Genomic DNA, 16,775 nt, shown 5'->3' with positions numbered 1-16,775 from the left:
AAAATCAGTCTACTGATTTTGAAAAAGTCAAAATCAATTAGAAACAAACTAAAATATATAGTCAATTTGGATTATGACCAACATTAAAAAAAAAAAAAAAACAAGAGAATAAGGCAGAAAATACCTCAGTGCGATGCACACAGACAGGGTAACTTTTTTTCAGTTATACTCGTAAACATGTATATGTACTGATTCGTGGTATAAGATATATTTCTTTCAATGGTTTCTGGTCAAAATGTTTGATAAACACTGTTCTAAACATCCAATCATTAGCTGCATTTCAACTCACCTTGTTATACCAGGCAGAAACAATGAGTTTTTCTTCATAATCACGGAATTTTGCTACTTTACATTCACTCTGGAAAAAGATATGAAGACTATTAAAATTCCGGAAATAACTCCAAATTGCTAAAAATGGAATCATTTCTTCAAATGCTCATTATTGAGAGAATTTGAGGAATACATTCTGAGGTACATAAAACTGTCAAAGTGTAAACTGAATCATGGAGAAATGCATGTACAACACTTTAGAAAAGAATAAGATTGTGACTAGTAAATATTTATTTCTGGATTTTTACTGGCAGAACAGATATTTCAGGAAACAAAAACAACAACCCCCCTCCCCCAAGAAACCAGTGATTCTTATGTTACTGTCTCCTATATCTACAAAAAAAGTAACAACTGGCTTAGGTAACAAAGCGCAGCTGCACCTGTGGAGGAGTCAAAATTAAGGAGAAAAAGGATATAGTAAAAAAAAAATATATCCCAGAAAATCCTTTAAAATCTCCTAAAAACCTTAGCATGAATTTTTCTCTCTCAATTCTTGGTAACCTGTATACTAGATTGCCTGTGGCCATAGGTACATGCCATCTAGAGACTGACATCCATTTCTTAATTATCCTAACACAGCTAATTTTATAATTTTTTTGAGTACTGGGTATAAGTTGGATCATAAAATAATATAATCTTGAAACACTTGAATGTTCCTACAGCAAGATGCTGATGATACAAAAAGCGTACAAGAAATGAGGGAGGTAAGACACTTTTCTTCTGGCTCAAACTCATTCCAGGCAAAGACTCTCCAGGAAAGATGGCAGACAGAGTAACCTTTGTTATTTACATTACTCTTCTCTTTTTTACTTTCTGCAGTGTGTACAGATGAATGCATATAAATTAATGACCCATAGACTGTGACTTAACTGAAGGCTTTCCTCAGAGCTCTAGAGTTAAAGGCACCATTCTATCATAATACTTGTTAGGAAGCTGTATTTCAAGCATCAGCAATGGTGTACATTTTCATTGGCTTTCATTGGGAAGTGAGTAGTCAGAGCAACTTAGATTTCTGAGATTCAGTCCAAGTCTCATTATTTTACAGATGAGAAAACTGAGGACCAGAGAGGAAAGGTGACCATTTAAGCAAGTTACCAATAAACCTATAATGCTAGCCTCTGATTTATGTAATATTTAATAAGATACAGCTTCTGCCCTCAATTCACTCTGACACAATCAAAAAAGAAAAATAATGCTACTGTGAAATGAATTCATGAGTTCAAAGTACAAAAAATCGCTATGGAGAGAACTAACTGCCTAAGGAATACAAAAAAAGCTTCATAGAGGGAGAGACATTTGAGTGGATCCTGAAGAATAAATATTATTTGTTCAGAAAGACACACCTAACCAGTGCTTTTTATAACAACCGACATGAATATATAGAATTCAACATGGCTCTGCAGTTACACACGTTATTATGAGAAAGTATATACTGACTTCAAGAATATCACCACCTCTCACAGCAATATAAAAATAGTAGTTTTGTAAAACATCTTGCAAAGGAAATTAGAGCATGCCCACTTATAAAATCTAAGAACAATTCCATACTGACATACTTAACCCAGCTTGTAAAAAGGATATAATCGCTGACACAAAAATAACTTTAAATTTAAAGACTCCACTAATTAATGAGAACATGCCATTTACCAACATAACTTTGCATGATTAATAACAGACTGCCACTTTAGTTCAAGGGTTTACTGAAATTTTGAAGTACTTCCTTCTCTCATGAATTCCAACTGGTAAGTTTGAATTTAGGCGAGGAACAGGGAAAAGAGATAAGATATATCTGGTTAACTAAGTACAGTACCCTTTTTAAAAGGTGAGCTTGGTTTCACATCCGCATAATTTTAAAAGGAGCATTACAACAGGATTCTATAAAAAATTAAGAGATATCCATGTGACTGGCTGTTACAGAGGGAGAAACAATGCAGCAGGGTACATAAACTACAGAGAGATCAATCTTGTGGGCCAGTGAGATACTCCACAATAAAAATACTCAGTGCAAAGACATGTCTAACATCTTGTGAAACTTGATCATTAATGGCAAATATATGAGAGGAGTTAATTATCAGGATTACCCATAATAATTAAGAAGATGAACGAATATGGATGTTTTACCTCCAGAATTTCAATTCTTCTCTCTTTCTCTGCCAACTGCTTTCTAAGTAGCATTATTTCAGCTGATGCTGGATTTAACTTGGGATCTAAAGTTTTTATTACCTGTTTAAAGAAAAAAAATTATGTACACTTTATCTTAGCAAATATTGAAATACAAGAACATAGTTTATAAAATCGAGGTAAGTATAAAATCATCCAGAAGTGGCCCAGGAGCTAACTGTAGTTTGTCTTATAATCTAATTGAATAACAAAATTACTTATTCTATAGCTGAGAAATGGTACAAAAATTTAGTACAAAAATGGGAAGATCCCCATCCCAAAATCAAATTTCCCTTCTCCAAAGCTCAGTAAACAGAGATAGTTATTTAGCCTTATCAAACTTTGAGCACTGAGGAACCCTGTCCACATTTATCGGACTTAAGTATTTCTAAAAATATTAAAATTCAATAATTATAATGGAACTTGCTGATTGTACAAGAGTAATATTTGTACATTAGCAACAATCTTTTTTACTACCACTATTTAGTTAAATGTAATCTAAAATATAAGATCAGTATAACAGATATTAATGACTTTGTCTACAAATACTAGGTTGGTGCTCAATCACATTTATGAAAATTACTAAAAGTTATGTAAAACAAGATCTTTGATCATAATGTTGTTCAGAGATTTAGCTAAACTATGTAGTCAGCAGTATGGCAGGAAATCAATTTAGAAATGTCAGGAATAAATTACAAGCAAAAAAGATATTTCCAATAATAAGGCCATCTGTACGATGTAATTATAAATTTATTAAAAATATTTAGAATTATTTAATGAGGTAGGAAAATGTCATTATTTTACAGAGGTAAAGAAGAAAGACTAGAAAACAATATGCCTAAGAATCACTGTGGTTCATTCAAAATGATTTACTGAGTGCCGAATTTGGTAGGCACCGCAACAGATGGGGACAGAGCAGTTTACAATAGATATGATGCCGGCCCTCATGGAGCTCACATCATACAAATGAACATATTAAATAATTAAATTATAATTTAATTACAAAAAAATGGTAATTTGTTACTTGTAAGTAATAAAAAGTATGGCTGCGACTTCTTTACATTTTGTAAATTTTCTATAATAGACCTACTTTACTATTGTAACCTCTCCTCCAAATGTTGTGAAAAGAAAAAAGGAAATTGTATTTATCAAATAAGCAACTGTGTTTTAAATGATAGTATTGATGATGGCAAGAATATGGTATTGTCACTTTTTTTCCCAATTAGTTATAATCCTTTTAGAGAATCATTTAGAAATATATCAAGCATCTAAATAAAATGTTCCTATCCTTGGACCTAATAATTCTTATTGACCTATTAAACTAAGAACAAGATTAAGATAATGAACCAAAATAAGTCCAAAGCTTTCTGAATAAATAAATATGTTGTCTATAGCCTTATTTCTATGAGCAAAAAAAGAAATGGAAATAAGTTCCCACAGTAGGATGACGACTAAGTAAACTATGATATATCCCACACAACTGAACATCCTGCATGCAGTCAACCATTCTTTTATTTTTGCAAAGTCTGTTCTATAAGTATGATGTCTACCTTTTTAGTGCTGTGTTCCCAGTTGCTTAGTAGAACTATGCACTCAATAAATGTTCAATTACATTTATCCAACACATGAGGAATTAAGTTTTAAAAATACAAATCGCATAAGATATATATACAATACATACACACATGTATAAGTGTGTGTGTGTGTGTGTGCACGTGTGCGCACGCGTGCGCATAATGGTATATAATGGTCAAAAAGAATGGAGAAAATATGCATTAAAAAATTCATTGTTAAGAAAATGCACCAAGAAGTTAACAACAGTTGTCTCTGGGAACCTTTCTATACTTTACATTTCTTACTAAAGGCATTTATACTTTTGCAACGGACAGACACTGAACTGGATGTTTACCAAGCCCTGCTTTCCTAGAAGCTGAATGTGGCTACTGCCTGAGTTCTGCTCACTAAAGTGAGAATGAAAGTTGTTCACACTGTTTCTAGGCTTGACCCTTTACATATCTCCTACAGAATTCGTACTCTCTTCTCTCATCTACCAGTTGGACAATGTCAAGAGAACCTGGAAACCCTATGTGGAAGAAGGCAGAGACTTTTGTCAGCTTAGGACGTGAATGACTGCATGCAGCAGAGTTCCTTCCCCACTGCTGACTAAATTTTGTGTGATCAAAAAGTAAACTTCTATCTCGTTAAGCCTTAAGATCTTAGGGTTTATCTGTTGCTGCAGTATTATTTATGCCTCAATGAATATCATATAAAACTTAAACATAAAAGAGTAGACATTTACAGTATTTTAAAGCTTTGTCATAAAATTCTTTTCATTCGGTAAATGGAGTATATTGGCATTTGCTGAGTGAGAACACAGTTAATTAGGAAAATGCATGGTATTCATAGAAATAAAAGATTTTATAAAAACAGTGCTTACAGATAATAAAAAGTGTAAAATAAAGAAAAAGAATACTTAGCAAGGTGAACATTACAACAGTGTTGAATCATCTAATATAGACTAAATGCTAAAACAATTTCAAACAAGTTTGAAAAGCTAAATTTTCACAAATGGCGAATGGGCCTTCCTTTTAAGAGCTAAAGACGCCATATTTTAGAGTAGTCATTTTCTCTAAGGAGGTCTCTACAGTCCCTGTTTAAATTGTTTCTATAAGCCATGTGCTTATTTTATCTAATGCTGATGTGTGAGAGGGAGAGAACACGAGGACTGTCATGGAGACAGACACACCAGGAACCTGACCAGCAAGGAAGGGTAGTGGGGAGCAAGGTGACATGATTTATATACAAGAGCAGTACAAACAGGTGGAACAGGACTGTTTAGAACTTGAGTCACAAAGACTTGAACGCTGTAAGATAAGTCACTCACATTTCTTGCTTTCTCTAAGTACATTTTGTATCGTTCCTCCATTGCTTTCATATCTTCATCTTTCTTCTGAAGAGCAGCTTCAAGTTCATTGATCTTTTGCGCTATTATTGAAAATGAAATGAAACATGATCAATTACTACCTATTTAATACTCCATCCTCGCACAAAAGATATTTATCATATTTTTTTCTAAGGACTGATAACAGAACACAGAGATACCTTTTATTTATTCTTTGTGGTGAATTCTTACCTAAAAATTTGAACTATAACACTACATCCTTGATCATTTTGTATTATTTTTCTCTTAAAAAATATTTATAATCTGCTTTATCTAGTTATTTCTCTCCTTTCTACCAAGTATTTCAATGAGCAAATATACCTTACAAAGTAATTACAATCATCATAAGAGAATATAAATTATTCTTTCTATATACTGTTTGAAGTTCATTTTAATCTGATTTTAAATTCTTTTATTTATAATTTCATAGTATTAATTCTATTATATTTTATAAAGTTTGATACTCCTACATATAAATCAGTTCATTTATTAGATTTACTTTGCCTTTTTGTTTTAAGATCAGATCATTTAATTTCTTAAATCACTAAATATTATCATGGTACTTATTTGCAACGTACGTATTGATGCATTGTTTGAAGACTTATACACAGTTATTTTGTCCGTCAACTAAAACAGGGAAGTCCTTAGACCCAGGTTTTTACAAATACCTACCATTTTGGTTTACATCTGGCTGAAGATCTTCAATGAGCTCTTGTTTCTTCTGTAATTCTTCATGGACCTCTGTTAGTTTTTCCCTAAGTAGTGGAAAGAACATGGAACTTTGGAGCCAAACGGACCTAAGAATGAAAACTGGTTTCTACCATATAACACTAACGGACTAGGGGCAAGTCAACTTTCTGATCCTCAGTTTCCACACCTGTAAAAATGGGAATAACACCTGCCAAATATTATAGAGGTTGTTGTAAAGATGTAAACTAGTTGGCACATGATGGGTGCCAAAAATGTTAAATTTTTCCACCTTACTATCTCTGCTTTCTAAGAAAGTTAAAGAAAATATTTTATAGGATAAACATCCTACATTTCCACATAATCTAGCTGTGACAGTTGCCTGCTTTATACACTCTTCAAATGACATTAGTAATTGAAAAATGTTGAAGTTTGGGATCATTGGCATGCAGGTTGAACCTTTTCACTTTTTGGTAGCAGTGGTGAATGTTCAATTGGCATCAAGGTATTTGCTTTTATAAACAAAATCAGAAAAAGGATATTAACTTTAGAAGCCTTAAAACCCTTCCCCTCTCATATTTGAAATTAAATATTAGTTTTACTTACATATGAGCTTCCAACTTCTGCTTTAGTTTGCTGGACTATAAAAATTAAAAACAGGTGCTGTAAGATAACTATTGTGGTAAAGATAAATTTTCCAGATGTTAAAATCTCTTTATCTCTTTTTGAAGGTGTATTATTCAAGGTTACGTCTTAAAAATTTGTATTTCTAATAATAAACTTGTAGAACATAAAATTTTAGGTATTTTTTCACTTCAAAGGAGAAACGAAAGGAGACTAGGAAATTAGAGGAGTACAAAAGCAGAAGAAAAAATACTTCAGATTTCTGAATATGATGCAAATAACATTTGAACTTGAAGAAAAAATAGCGAATGCAAGATAACTGTGATATATGGAGGAGTATCAAACACTTAAATGCCTAAAGAATCATTTATTTAAAATACAAATTTTAAGATTTTAGGCTTTTAGTGAATAGACTTAAAGAACTAAATTACCATTATAAATGCAAGCACTTTAATACTGACATCGAAATGAGGAAAATGAATTCTGTTAAAAAATAATGTAAAACATAAAATTTCCTCTTTGAAAAAAAAGGAATTGAAATCACAATAGTAGTTCTGTATCTCTACTGAATAGCTGTAGAGGTTAAAATATACAATCTAAAATATAATTTAGATACCAAAAACTTCTAAAAAAATAATGAAATTTTAAATCTTTAAAACACTGCAATCCAAAATGTACTCCCTCAAATAAATCTCATTTAAAAGTATTCCCTAATTGCCTTAAAAATATATTTGTATTAGAGAGGTTACAATACCGTATATATGCACATATGAGATGCCGCCATGCATGAGACGATTTCTATTTTCCAAGCCCCCAGGGAAAAAAGAGAAAATTGTATAAAGCATAAAAAAGACAGAAAGGAAACGTAACCCTTTCAATCTTCCTTTTCATCTCTTTAATACTTATGCTCCCCTAGATTTCTCCCCCAACACAAGTAGAATTGCCTACCATTCTGTCTAATCAATATCTGCCTAACACATAGCTAGTCCTATCTTTTTATTGTTGTTTTAGTTAAATATATCCCTCCGTTGATTATTATATCTTTCCCCCTCTATATATAGATATCAAACTATAAAAAACATTGGTAGGCATATTTAGGCTGTCTGATCTCTTCTAAGTCCTCATATTTCTGCCCTCACAATATTTGCCATCAAAATTCATTAGAAATGGCAGGTCATGAGTCAGCATAGAAAGAGAGAAGACATAAGGGGTAATGTATTCGAGACTGCATTAAGGTTTCTGTCCTTGTGGAGGGTGGTATGAAATACTTCTTGGATGTTCTTTTGGTAGAAATTATTTTCTCATTCTTTTCCTATTAGAAGTTTTCCTCAATTCTGACTGCTGCTTACTCTCACTAGGGTTTTCCTCAGGCCAGCCCTTTTGGGATCCCAGCAGAATTGTGAAGGCCTCAGATGTAGCACGCTCTCAATTAGGAATTACCATGAACTTTGGTATAGCTGTTGAAATAGGATAGAAATCACCTTCCAATACATATGATCAATGTACAGGCTCCAAATTGGCAAAATTACTGCATCTGTTATGCAGATATATACGGTATTTAAGGGTACCATTAATGATAAGAGTAGCATGTTCAGATACAAGATTAATTTGGGTATCAGGAACTATTATAGAGAGTCCATACACAGCAGAATTAGTACAATTTTTAAGTTACTTACACTTTCTCCTTCAGACTTTGAGCCTTGCTCCTGTAAAGACTTCTGGAGGTCTTCAATCTGCTGCTGTAATTCTCGGATGCGCTCTTTGCTCAGTCTATTTTAATATGAATCATACATGTTTATTTGTACTGAAAGTCAAAGTAATTAAGGATGTATAAGCTGCATTTCTGTAATATAACTCATAAAGTATACTTTCAATAGCAGTAACAAATGTTAAATAATTATCTGTAACTAGGTATAATATATAGTATATAACAGTCTGCTTTCAAGGAAAAGAAGACATTTTTATCCTGAAAGCACATATACCCACATTTAAAAATTTGAAGTACTTTATGTGTCAGTGGCAAAAACACAGCATTTCTGCACTGTATGCATTGGTGTAAAAATGAGAAAACAAACTCCATTTTCCTACAGTTGTATTTTTAATGAATAAACACTAAGTTTCTTTTTCTTATTTCAGATTTCACAATGTACTGGGAGAAGAGGAAGGTCACTATTTTCCAATTATTTCTTCATGACTTGTTATTTAAATTAAAGAGATTGGCACTAGCAACTAATGAAGATTTTTAACTTGGCATCATCTCATTCCTTAAAACCCTGTTTAAGAGTTGTCTCCATTGGAAGTTACCAGCTAGACAGCACCTGTCTGACACTCTGTATGACTCTGTCTGTTTCTCTGTCTCTGTCTCTCCCTCTAATTATATACTGATATATATATAAAAATTTTCACCTATCTTCCTATGTTAACTCTCTAAAAACTGAAACTTAGTATCTCCAGTGTCGAATGATATTGAACTATATAGGATATAATGGTTTCTCCAGAAAGCTAAAAGATTATTCTTTTTTAAGCACAGTTGATGTAATAGTGTGCATACAAGTATGAGAGACAAGGCTCAAATGTCTCTAAAATTCCTAGTGGTCTCTACAATCCAATAAAGAAAAGTTGGTCAAATAAATCTAAATACGCTTACTATAAGTATGCTATTTATATGGGGCAGGTTAGCATTGTGAAGACTTACTGAATTAATATCAAAAATGTGCTTATAAAAGTACCTGGTATATAGTAAGCACTACATATATGTTAATATTATTTTTAATATTACAATCTTTGAGCACCTCATTGTCATCACATAAGTACACCATTTACTTTAAACACACTGTCTGTAATATTCATAACCTGCAATTAGGTATCACCTCAAATTTATAGCTGAAGACACCAAGTGTTCATTTAAGTAACTTGCCCAGAATCAAATCGTTTAAGAAGAGATGGGATTTAAATTTCACTCCATAACCTGTCCCATCTATGCACTAGACTGCAGCAAAAAGCCAGATTGTCATTCATTTTTTAATTTTCTGTCAATTGTGAAGACATCTAAATAAAATTTAAGAAAAAGCAACCTAATTAACAAAGTCTGGTAAAAGTAATGGGTATTGAGACTAAAAAATAAAATAAAATAAAATAAAAATAAAAATCTTCTAAAAATCCTAAATATTTTAACTACAATGATATTTTCCACTTCTGTGAATCAAGACTTTGTCATTAGGTAATTAAATCACCATGCCAATTATAAAGGAGTGAGTCACCTTTGCTCTGTTTCCAGTTCATTCATCTTGCGGTGCTTCTGTTCTAGCTGCTCCTGAAGTTCTTCAATACGCTGGTTCTCCGTGCCTTCCTGCTGTAAGCGAAGCATCTTATTTTCATGTTGCAGTCGAATAAACACCTCCCTGATGATGAAAAGTAAAATTTGTTTTTAAATGTCTTAAATGTAAGATTTTTTATATTCTTTTAGAAATAGGAAATTCCTGTCCACTCAATAGCTATTGTTTTAAAATATTACCAAAGCTTCCGAAAGTTTTTAAGAAAAAACTACATCATTGTAAAACTAAGTCTCAAAAAACAAGTAGTATATTTTTAAAGGTATAGAGATATAAGACTATGTTATATATCACTAAATATTTATTATGTAAATTCCTAACAGATAATATGAATTATTTTACTTTGATAATTTTGAAGTTATTTGCTAAAGATAGTATATAGCATATCCTTAGAAAACATACAAATGAAAAGCAATAGATTTAAGAAACTAAAGTTTGACTAAAATTTTTAAATATACTTTTATGATAATGGCAGTTACAGGACTATCTCCAGATTTTTTGATTTTAGAAAAAAATTTATCAAAGGTTTACATATATGTTTTTAAAATGCAAATTATAGGAATGGTATTAAATATAAAAGTAATGATCACCTACCTGCTGCCCTCCTAAGTCACATTCCACAAAAGCAACTAATTTCATTTAATCTCAATTTTTGTTCTTTTAATGCCAGCACCATGATGTTAATAGGCTCATCTTTTAAAAACAATATTAATATCACTAGTTATTAATAACTAAAAAGTACAAGTTGGTTTCCAGTCTAGTATGTAAGGATCTATATTTTAACCAAAAACTAAACAAATTGAAAATTAATGACTTTGTAAACATTATGCTCAGTGAAAGAAGTCGGTCATAAAAGGCCACATATTGTATGATTCCATACATATGAAATGTCCAATGGATAGAGACAAAGAATAGATTATTGGTTGCCTGGGGATGTAATTAGAGGGAAAGCAGGAATGGAGAAATACTGCTAACAGGTACAGGTTATCTGTTGAGGAAGATAAAAATGCTCTAAAATTTGATAGCAAGGATGGTTGCATAACTCTGTGATTATATCAAAACCTACCAAACTGCATTTTTAAACATATGAATTATGTTTCAATAAAGTCATTTATAAAGAGTAGAATTTGAAGTAATGAAATAAAACTGTTGCCCCCAAAATGAAAATAAAACCATAAAAATACCAATTAGTCAAATGGCTATAAGTAACATAGCTGTAAAATACCAAAATACCAAGATAAAAGTTGGGTGAAGAGAGAACCCTAAAATTTGTATTTTATTTAACTTCTGCTTAATCCTTTTGCTATTAGTAATAGCTCCTCCCCTCACTTTTTAAATTTTTAACCCATGGGATTTGAATGCCATGTATTAAAAGTTTTCTATAGACTTTAAGGATAAAGAAATTCAACACGAAAAAAGGCTATATTATAAAAACCAGAATATATCATTGAGCTAGTTTGTGAAATTTTACTTCTGATAAATTTAAAAACTGTTTTAGTAGCAATAACGATCTAAGTTAGAAAATTCAAGGAGATGAAACAAAGTAATTTCGAGCTCTATGACTCACAAAATGAAAAGTTTAAAAGACTAAAATATTTACCAAAAAAAAAAAAAAAAGAAATCACATTTCTAATATTAATTATGGATTATCAATTAATAAAAACAAATTTACCTATATTCCACTGGCATAATCTCAGCAGCAAGATTCTCATAACTCTTTGCAGCAGATGCATCTAAACAATAACGAAACAGATTAACATTTCGGTAATTCTACCATTAAAAAAAACTCTTTTAAATCCAACATTTACCTGTTTGGTTTAGGTGATCCTGCTGTACTTGGGAACATCGCAGCTCTTCATTTGTTTCTTTCAGAGTATCACGTTGTTCTATTAGTCTCTAAAAAAGAATTGTTTAAGCAAAACATATAATTCTGCCCATAGGCAGTGTATTTTATGCTTACAATAATTTATCTTGACAAGTTAATTTGGTAATTGTTGCTTAGTTAATTAAAAATGTTAGTAAGTTTTAGTACTAAGGGCTAATTTTCTCTTGCATAAATCCCATAAATAATGGTCTTAGTCTTTATATAGCAGAAAGTTTGTGATTTCCCCATTAGATAGTTTATCTTTGAATAAAATGAATGTAATTATGCAATGAAGTACAAATATATAATTGTAGAATAATAAAAGAAACATGGACTTTGGAGGCAAACAGGTCATGGCTGGAATTCCAGTTTCACTACTTACAAGTTATATTACCCAGGGCAAAGTATTCAACTCTTTGGCTTTAGTATCCATATGAGCAAAATGGAAATATTGGTACATAAACCCTTGCAAAGGAAGGTGCTCTGAGTAATGAATAAGATGAGGTTTGTCAAGTTTCTAGAATACAGTCTGGTGTGTAAGAGATGATGGAAACATTTCTTTTTATCACTGCTCTGAAAGTCTACTGAAAGAAGTGATAAGTAGGATCCTGAAAGTATGAATTTGTAAAAAAACACTATTTCCCAAGGACAGCATGCTAGGACTTCATATCATTAGCTGTATCATTTTAGAGCCCACAGCCAATGACAAATTTCTATGTTCTATATAAAATGCTTATGTTTAAATCATCTTCTCAGAACTTGAAAAGTACTTTTGAATATAAAATCATATTTTAAAAGTTACATTCCAAATTAGTAAACAAAATCTTATTTAGTCCATGTTATGAATCAAAACGACCTAATAGTAAATTGGTAACTGATTCTAAGAGTCCTTAGGCTGGAGTCCACAGATGCCCTAGGGACTGCTGAACACTATGAATTATAATTATAGCATGCATGAGGTCCACTATAAATCTGCTTTTTCAAAAATACAATAAAAACATTACTGTATTTGTCTAAATCAACTTTTCCAGAACTCTGGAAATTAACCAAAGGCTTGCAATGATCTGAGGAGAATTTGTTAAAGAATATCTACTAAATCTCAGAAAGGTGAGCCTTTTGTTCTTTCATTTTGCCTTACTACTATCACCCTTTCCCCAGCTATGAAGTAGACTTGAACACCAGCAGCCTCTCAATCACTGTAGCTGTGAAAGTAGCAGTTGAGCAGCCACCAGAACAGATATGGATATGAAACTCCTCCTAAAAATCCTATCCTTAGACATTGTCACTATCTGACCTGTCTTGCAGGGCCCTATAAAATCCCATTCATAGGTATTTTTCATCATTTGAGCTGATTAGTACTTGCCATGCAAGAAAATCTCTATTCCCAAGGCATCTGTCAAAAATAATTACCTGCACTTATTTGTCACTACAGCTGCTAGAGGCTGGGACGCTAGTTAGGAAAAACAAGAGCACGGTCAAAAACTTACAAGGAAGATATGAGAAATGAGATATCCAAAAGAAATTTTGAAAAGCTCTGACATATTCCTGGAGATCCTGGAGCCCAGCCATATGCAGGGCTGTGTGTATGCCCAGAAAAAACCTGGGAGGGCCTCAACGTCTCACCTCTGAATAAATCTGAGGTCTTTTGCAAGTAGAAAATAGAGGCAAAGGCAGTTTTAAATAGCTAAAGATGAAATGAAAATGTTTTCCAAAATACAGACAAAACAATTTCTATTTGCAGATGTCCTGATCTTGTATACAGAAAGTCACAGAAAACCTACTAAAAACTATTAGAAATACTAAGTGAATTCAACAATGTTGCATGATAAAAGATTAGTGTAGATTAATTAATTGTATTTTATACATCTCAGTTAAAAAAAAAACAAAAATAAATTTGAGAAAACAATTTCATTTATAATAGTAATAAAAAGAATAAAACACTCAGAAATAAAGTTTTAAAAGGTACAAGTTTTTTACAATGAAAACTACCAAATATTGTTGAAAGAAGCTAAAGATTTAAATAAATGGAATGTCATCCCACAATCAAGGATAAGAAACAATACTATGAAGGTAGCAATGTTCCAAATTGATCTAAGATTCAGGCAATCCTTATCAGTATCTCAAGCTGGCTATCTTGTAGGAATTGACAATGTGATCCTAAGATTCATATGGAAATATAAGAAACCCAGAATAACCAAAACAATCTTTAAAAAGAATAAGGTTGGAGAACTCATACTTTCCAATTTCAAAACTTAATACAAAGCTACAGTAATCATGACAGTGTGGTACTAAGATAAAGCTAGACATACAGATCAAAGACAAAAAGTTGAAAGTCCAGAAATAAACTCTTAACATTTATGGTTAAATAACTTTTTTTTTTACTTAAAAAACAAGACAAAACAATTAATAGACTTTTGTTTTGTAGTTTTAGATGTGCAGAAAAATTGAGCAGAAAGTAGAGTTCCCGTGTACTCTCTTCATCCTCCCCCAATCTAGTTCTCCTTACTATTAATATACTGCATTAGTGTGGTTACTTTTAAGAATTGATAAGCCAATATTGATATACTATTATTAACAAAAGGACATACTTTATATTAGGGTTTACTCTTTCTATTTTACTTTTGTGAGTTTTGACAAATGTATAATGTATCCATCATTACAGTATCATGTCCAATTGATTTTTAACAAGGGTACAAGGACAATTCAATGGAGGAAAGAGTCTTCTCTACAAATAGCACTGGGACAACTAACTGAATATCTATACACAAAAGAATGAAGTTAGGGACCTATCTTACACCCTCTATAAAAATTAATTCAAAATTGATGACAGACTAAAAATAAAAGCTAAAACTATAAAAGTAACTCCTAAAAGAAAACATAGGAGTAAATCTTTATAACCTTAAGTTACTCAATGGTTTCATAGAAATATCACCCAAAAAGCACAAACAACAAAAGAAAAAAATAGATAATTGTGACTTCATCAAATGAAAAACTATTCTGTAAACAATGTCATCAAGAAAGTGAGAAGACAATCCATGGAATGGGAAAAATAATTGCAAGTTATATATCTTACAAGGGACTTGTATCTAGAATATATAAAGAACCCTTACAACTCAATGCGCATAGGGGCTCTATTTGGAGTGATGACAATGTTCTAAAATTTGATTGTGGTGATGGCTGCAGAACCCTGAATATCCTGAATTGTATACTTTAAATGGGAAAATTTATGGTATGTAAATTGTATCTTAATAAAGCTATATAAAAAATCACATTTATGATCTTTGTTCTCAAGGAGTTGACAGTCGAGAGTTTGAAAACAGGGACCAAGACATGTGAACTTGTTCAGCTCCGTTATTTCATCTTCCCTTGTGAAAGTAACTATCAAAACAGCATGAAGAATTTTTACAACATTTTCTTTTACAACAATAATTTCAATTTTGGAGAAAGATGACTAGATGATATCACTTCTCTTCTTAGAATAGCAAAGATAATATTAAAAACTAAAAGCAGATATATTACTTATCAATTATATTTATGTTTACCTCTTTTTCCTTAAGTAAAGCTTCATGTTTTTCTTCAAGCCGCTTCATTTCAAATGCTAGTGTGTCTGCCCTTTTGGATTCAGAGGAAAGTTTACTGTGTAGATCCTGAACCTTTTGTCAGAAATGAAAGTGAAAAACAAGAGTATATGATACTGATAGTTTCAGAGTTCGGTATATGAAAAGTTGAGTGTAAATAAAATTTATAGTAAGACTACAATGTATTCTAAATATTTGTGGAAACAGCATGTAGATAAGAATTAACATAAATTTAAAAATATACAACCAACAATTTAGCCAAAAATAAACAGCCAAGCTTCTACATTGTTTCTCTAGGTTGTCTGATAGAGAAGAGAATATTTTAGGTTATAGCTCCATTATCTAGGTATTTATCACTAATTACCAGAAATGAAAATAAACAAAAAAGTGGTCCCCAAAATATATGAGCTCAGAAGCCAATATAAATGTAAAAGACTTAGATAACTCCAACTCAATTATCAATCCTTGAATTAAAATTATAGAAACTTAATCATAAGTTCACAGTTGACTAAGGCAATGTTCCTTTTCTTCTATGCCATCCTTAAAGCATCAAATAGAGTAGCAAAATTAAGGTATTTCAATTTTAATAATTAAAAATATTAAGATATTTCTTACCTGTCTCTTGTATGTTTCTAATTGTGTGCGTGCTGCATTTGCCTTCTTCAATTCTTCTTCTAAGCTGACTGTATTATGCATATACATCATGTTTGTTTCCTGTAAAGTTTTCACCTGCTTCCGAAGGTCATTCAGATCCTGTAGCTTCTGACGATATATCTCAACTGTTGACTCCAGTTTATTTGCTTTATCGGAGGTAGTCCTATAATAATAAATATTAAATATCACTGTGTAAAAACTGGTAAATGCACATCATTTTATTCTGACTGTAAAACGAGTCCTCCAAATAAACTATCAAGTGGCAAAAAAGAAAAAACAAAATAGAGGAATTATAAATTTTGTGAGAACTTTGGAAACAGACTCAGAGCTAAAACTCTCTGAAGTTCTTCTGCCTTTTTGTTATAAAGTCATCAAAATAAAAAAAAATGTTTCAAATTTGACACACTACATTATGAAACTGTTTTATATATATTAGCACAATGCATAAAAAAGCATGGTTTTGTAAATGTAATTGGACAATTCTAATTTGCTCTGTAGCTTATAGCCTATACTGTGCATTCATTTAGTGTAGTTTTGTTCCAGGTATATGATATGCTTAAGAAGTTGATTCAACTTATAATTTGTCTGGCAAAGCACTTCTCTTT

The 16,775-nt window shown here is 31.6% G+C and overlaps 1 protein-coding gene across 5 annotated transcripts in view; it reads right to left on the bottom strand.

Annotated features, from left to right (window-relative positions):
* The window catches only part of HOOK1 (hook microtubule tethering protein 1), a 50,615-nt gene that overhangs the window by 5,043 nt on the left and 28,797 nt on the right, over positions 1–16,775 (bottom strand). For all 5 annotated transcript variants that reach the window (XM_016159893.2, XM_016159894.2, XM_016159895.2 and 2 more), the window contains 11 exons: positions 16,132–16,333; positions 15,481–15,591; positions 11,883–11,970; positions 11,747–11,807; positions 10,003–10,143; positions 8,419–8,512; positions 6,725–6,759; positions 6,104–6,186; positions 5,375–5,475; positions 2,452–2,553; positions 290–358 (listed from right to left, as the gene is read on the bottom strand). In XM_016159893.2, coding sequence (XP_016015379.1) covers positions 290–358; positions 2,452–2,553; positions 5,375–5,475; positions 6,104–6,186; positions 6,725–6,759; positions 8,419–8,512; positions 10,003–10,143; positions 11,747–11,807; positions 11,883–11,970; positions 15,481–15,591; positions 16,132–16,333 — 1,087 coding nt within the window. The remainder of the gene's footprint in view (positions 1–289; positions 359–2,451; positions 2,554–5,374; positions 5,476–6,103; positions 6,187–6,724; positions 6,760–8,418; positions 8,513–10,002; positions 10,144–11,746; positions 11,808–11,882; positions 11,971–15,480; positions 15,592–16,131; positions 16,334–16,775) is intronic.

Source organism: Rousettus aegyptiacus, unplaced genomic scaffold (genome assembly GCF_014176215.1).
Source record: "Rousettus aegyptiacus isolate mRouAeg1 unplaced genomic scaffold, mRouAeg1.p scaffold_m13_p_1, whole genome shotgun sequence".
In the NCBI taxonomy this organism is placed as follows: domain Eukaryota; kingdom Metazoa; phylum Chordata; class Mammalia; order Chiroptera; family Pteropodidae; genus Rousettus; species Rousettus aegyptiacus.
Note: the sequence above shows the minus strand (reverse complement) of the source record. Positions and strands in the feature narration are given on the sequence as shown.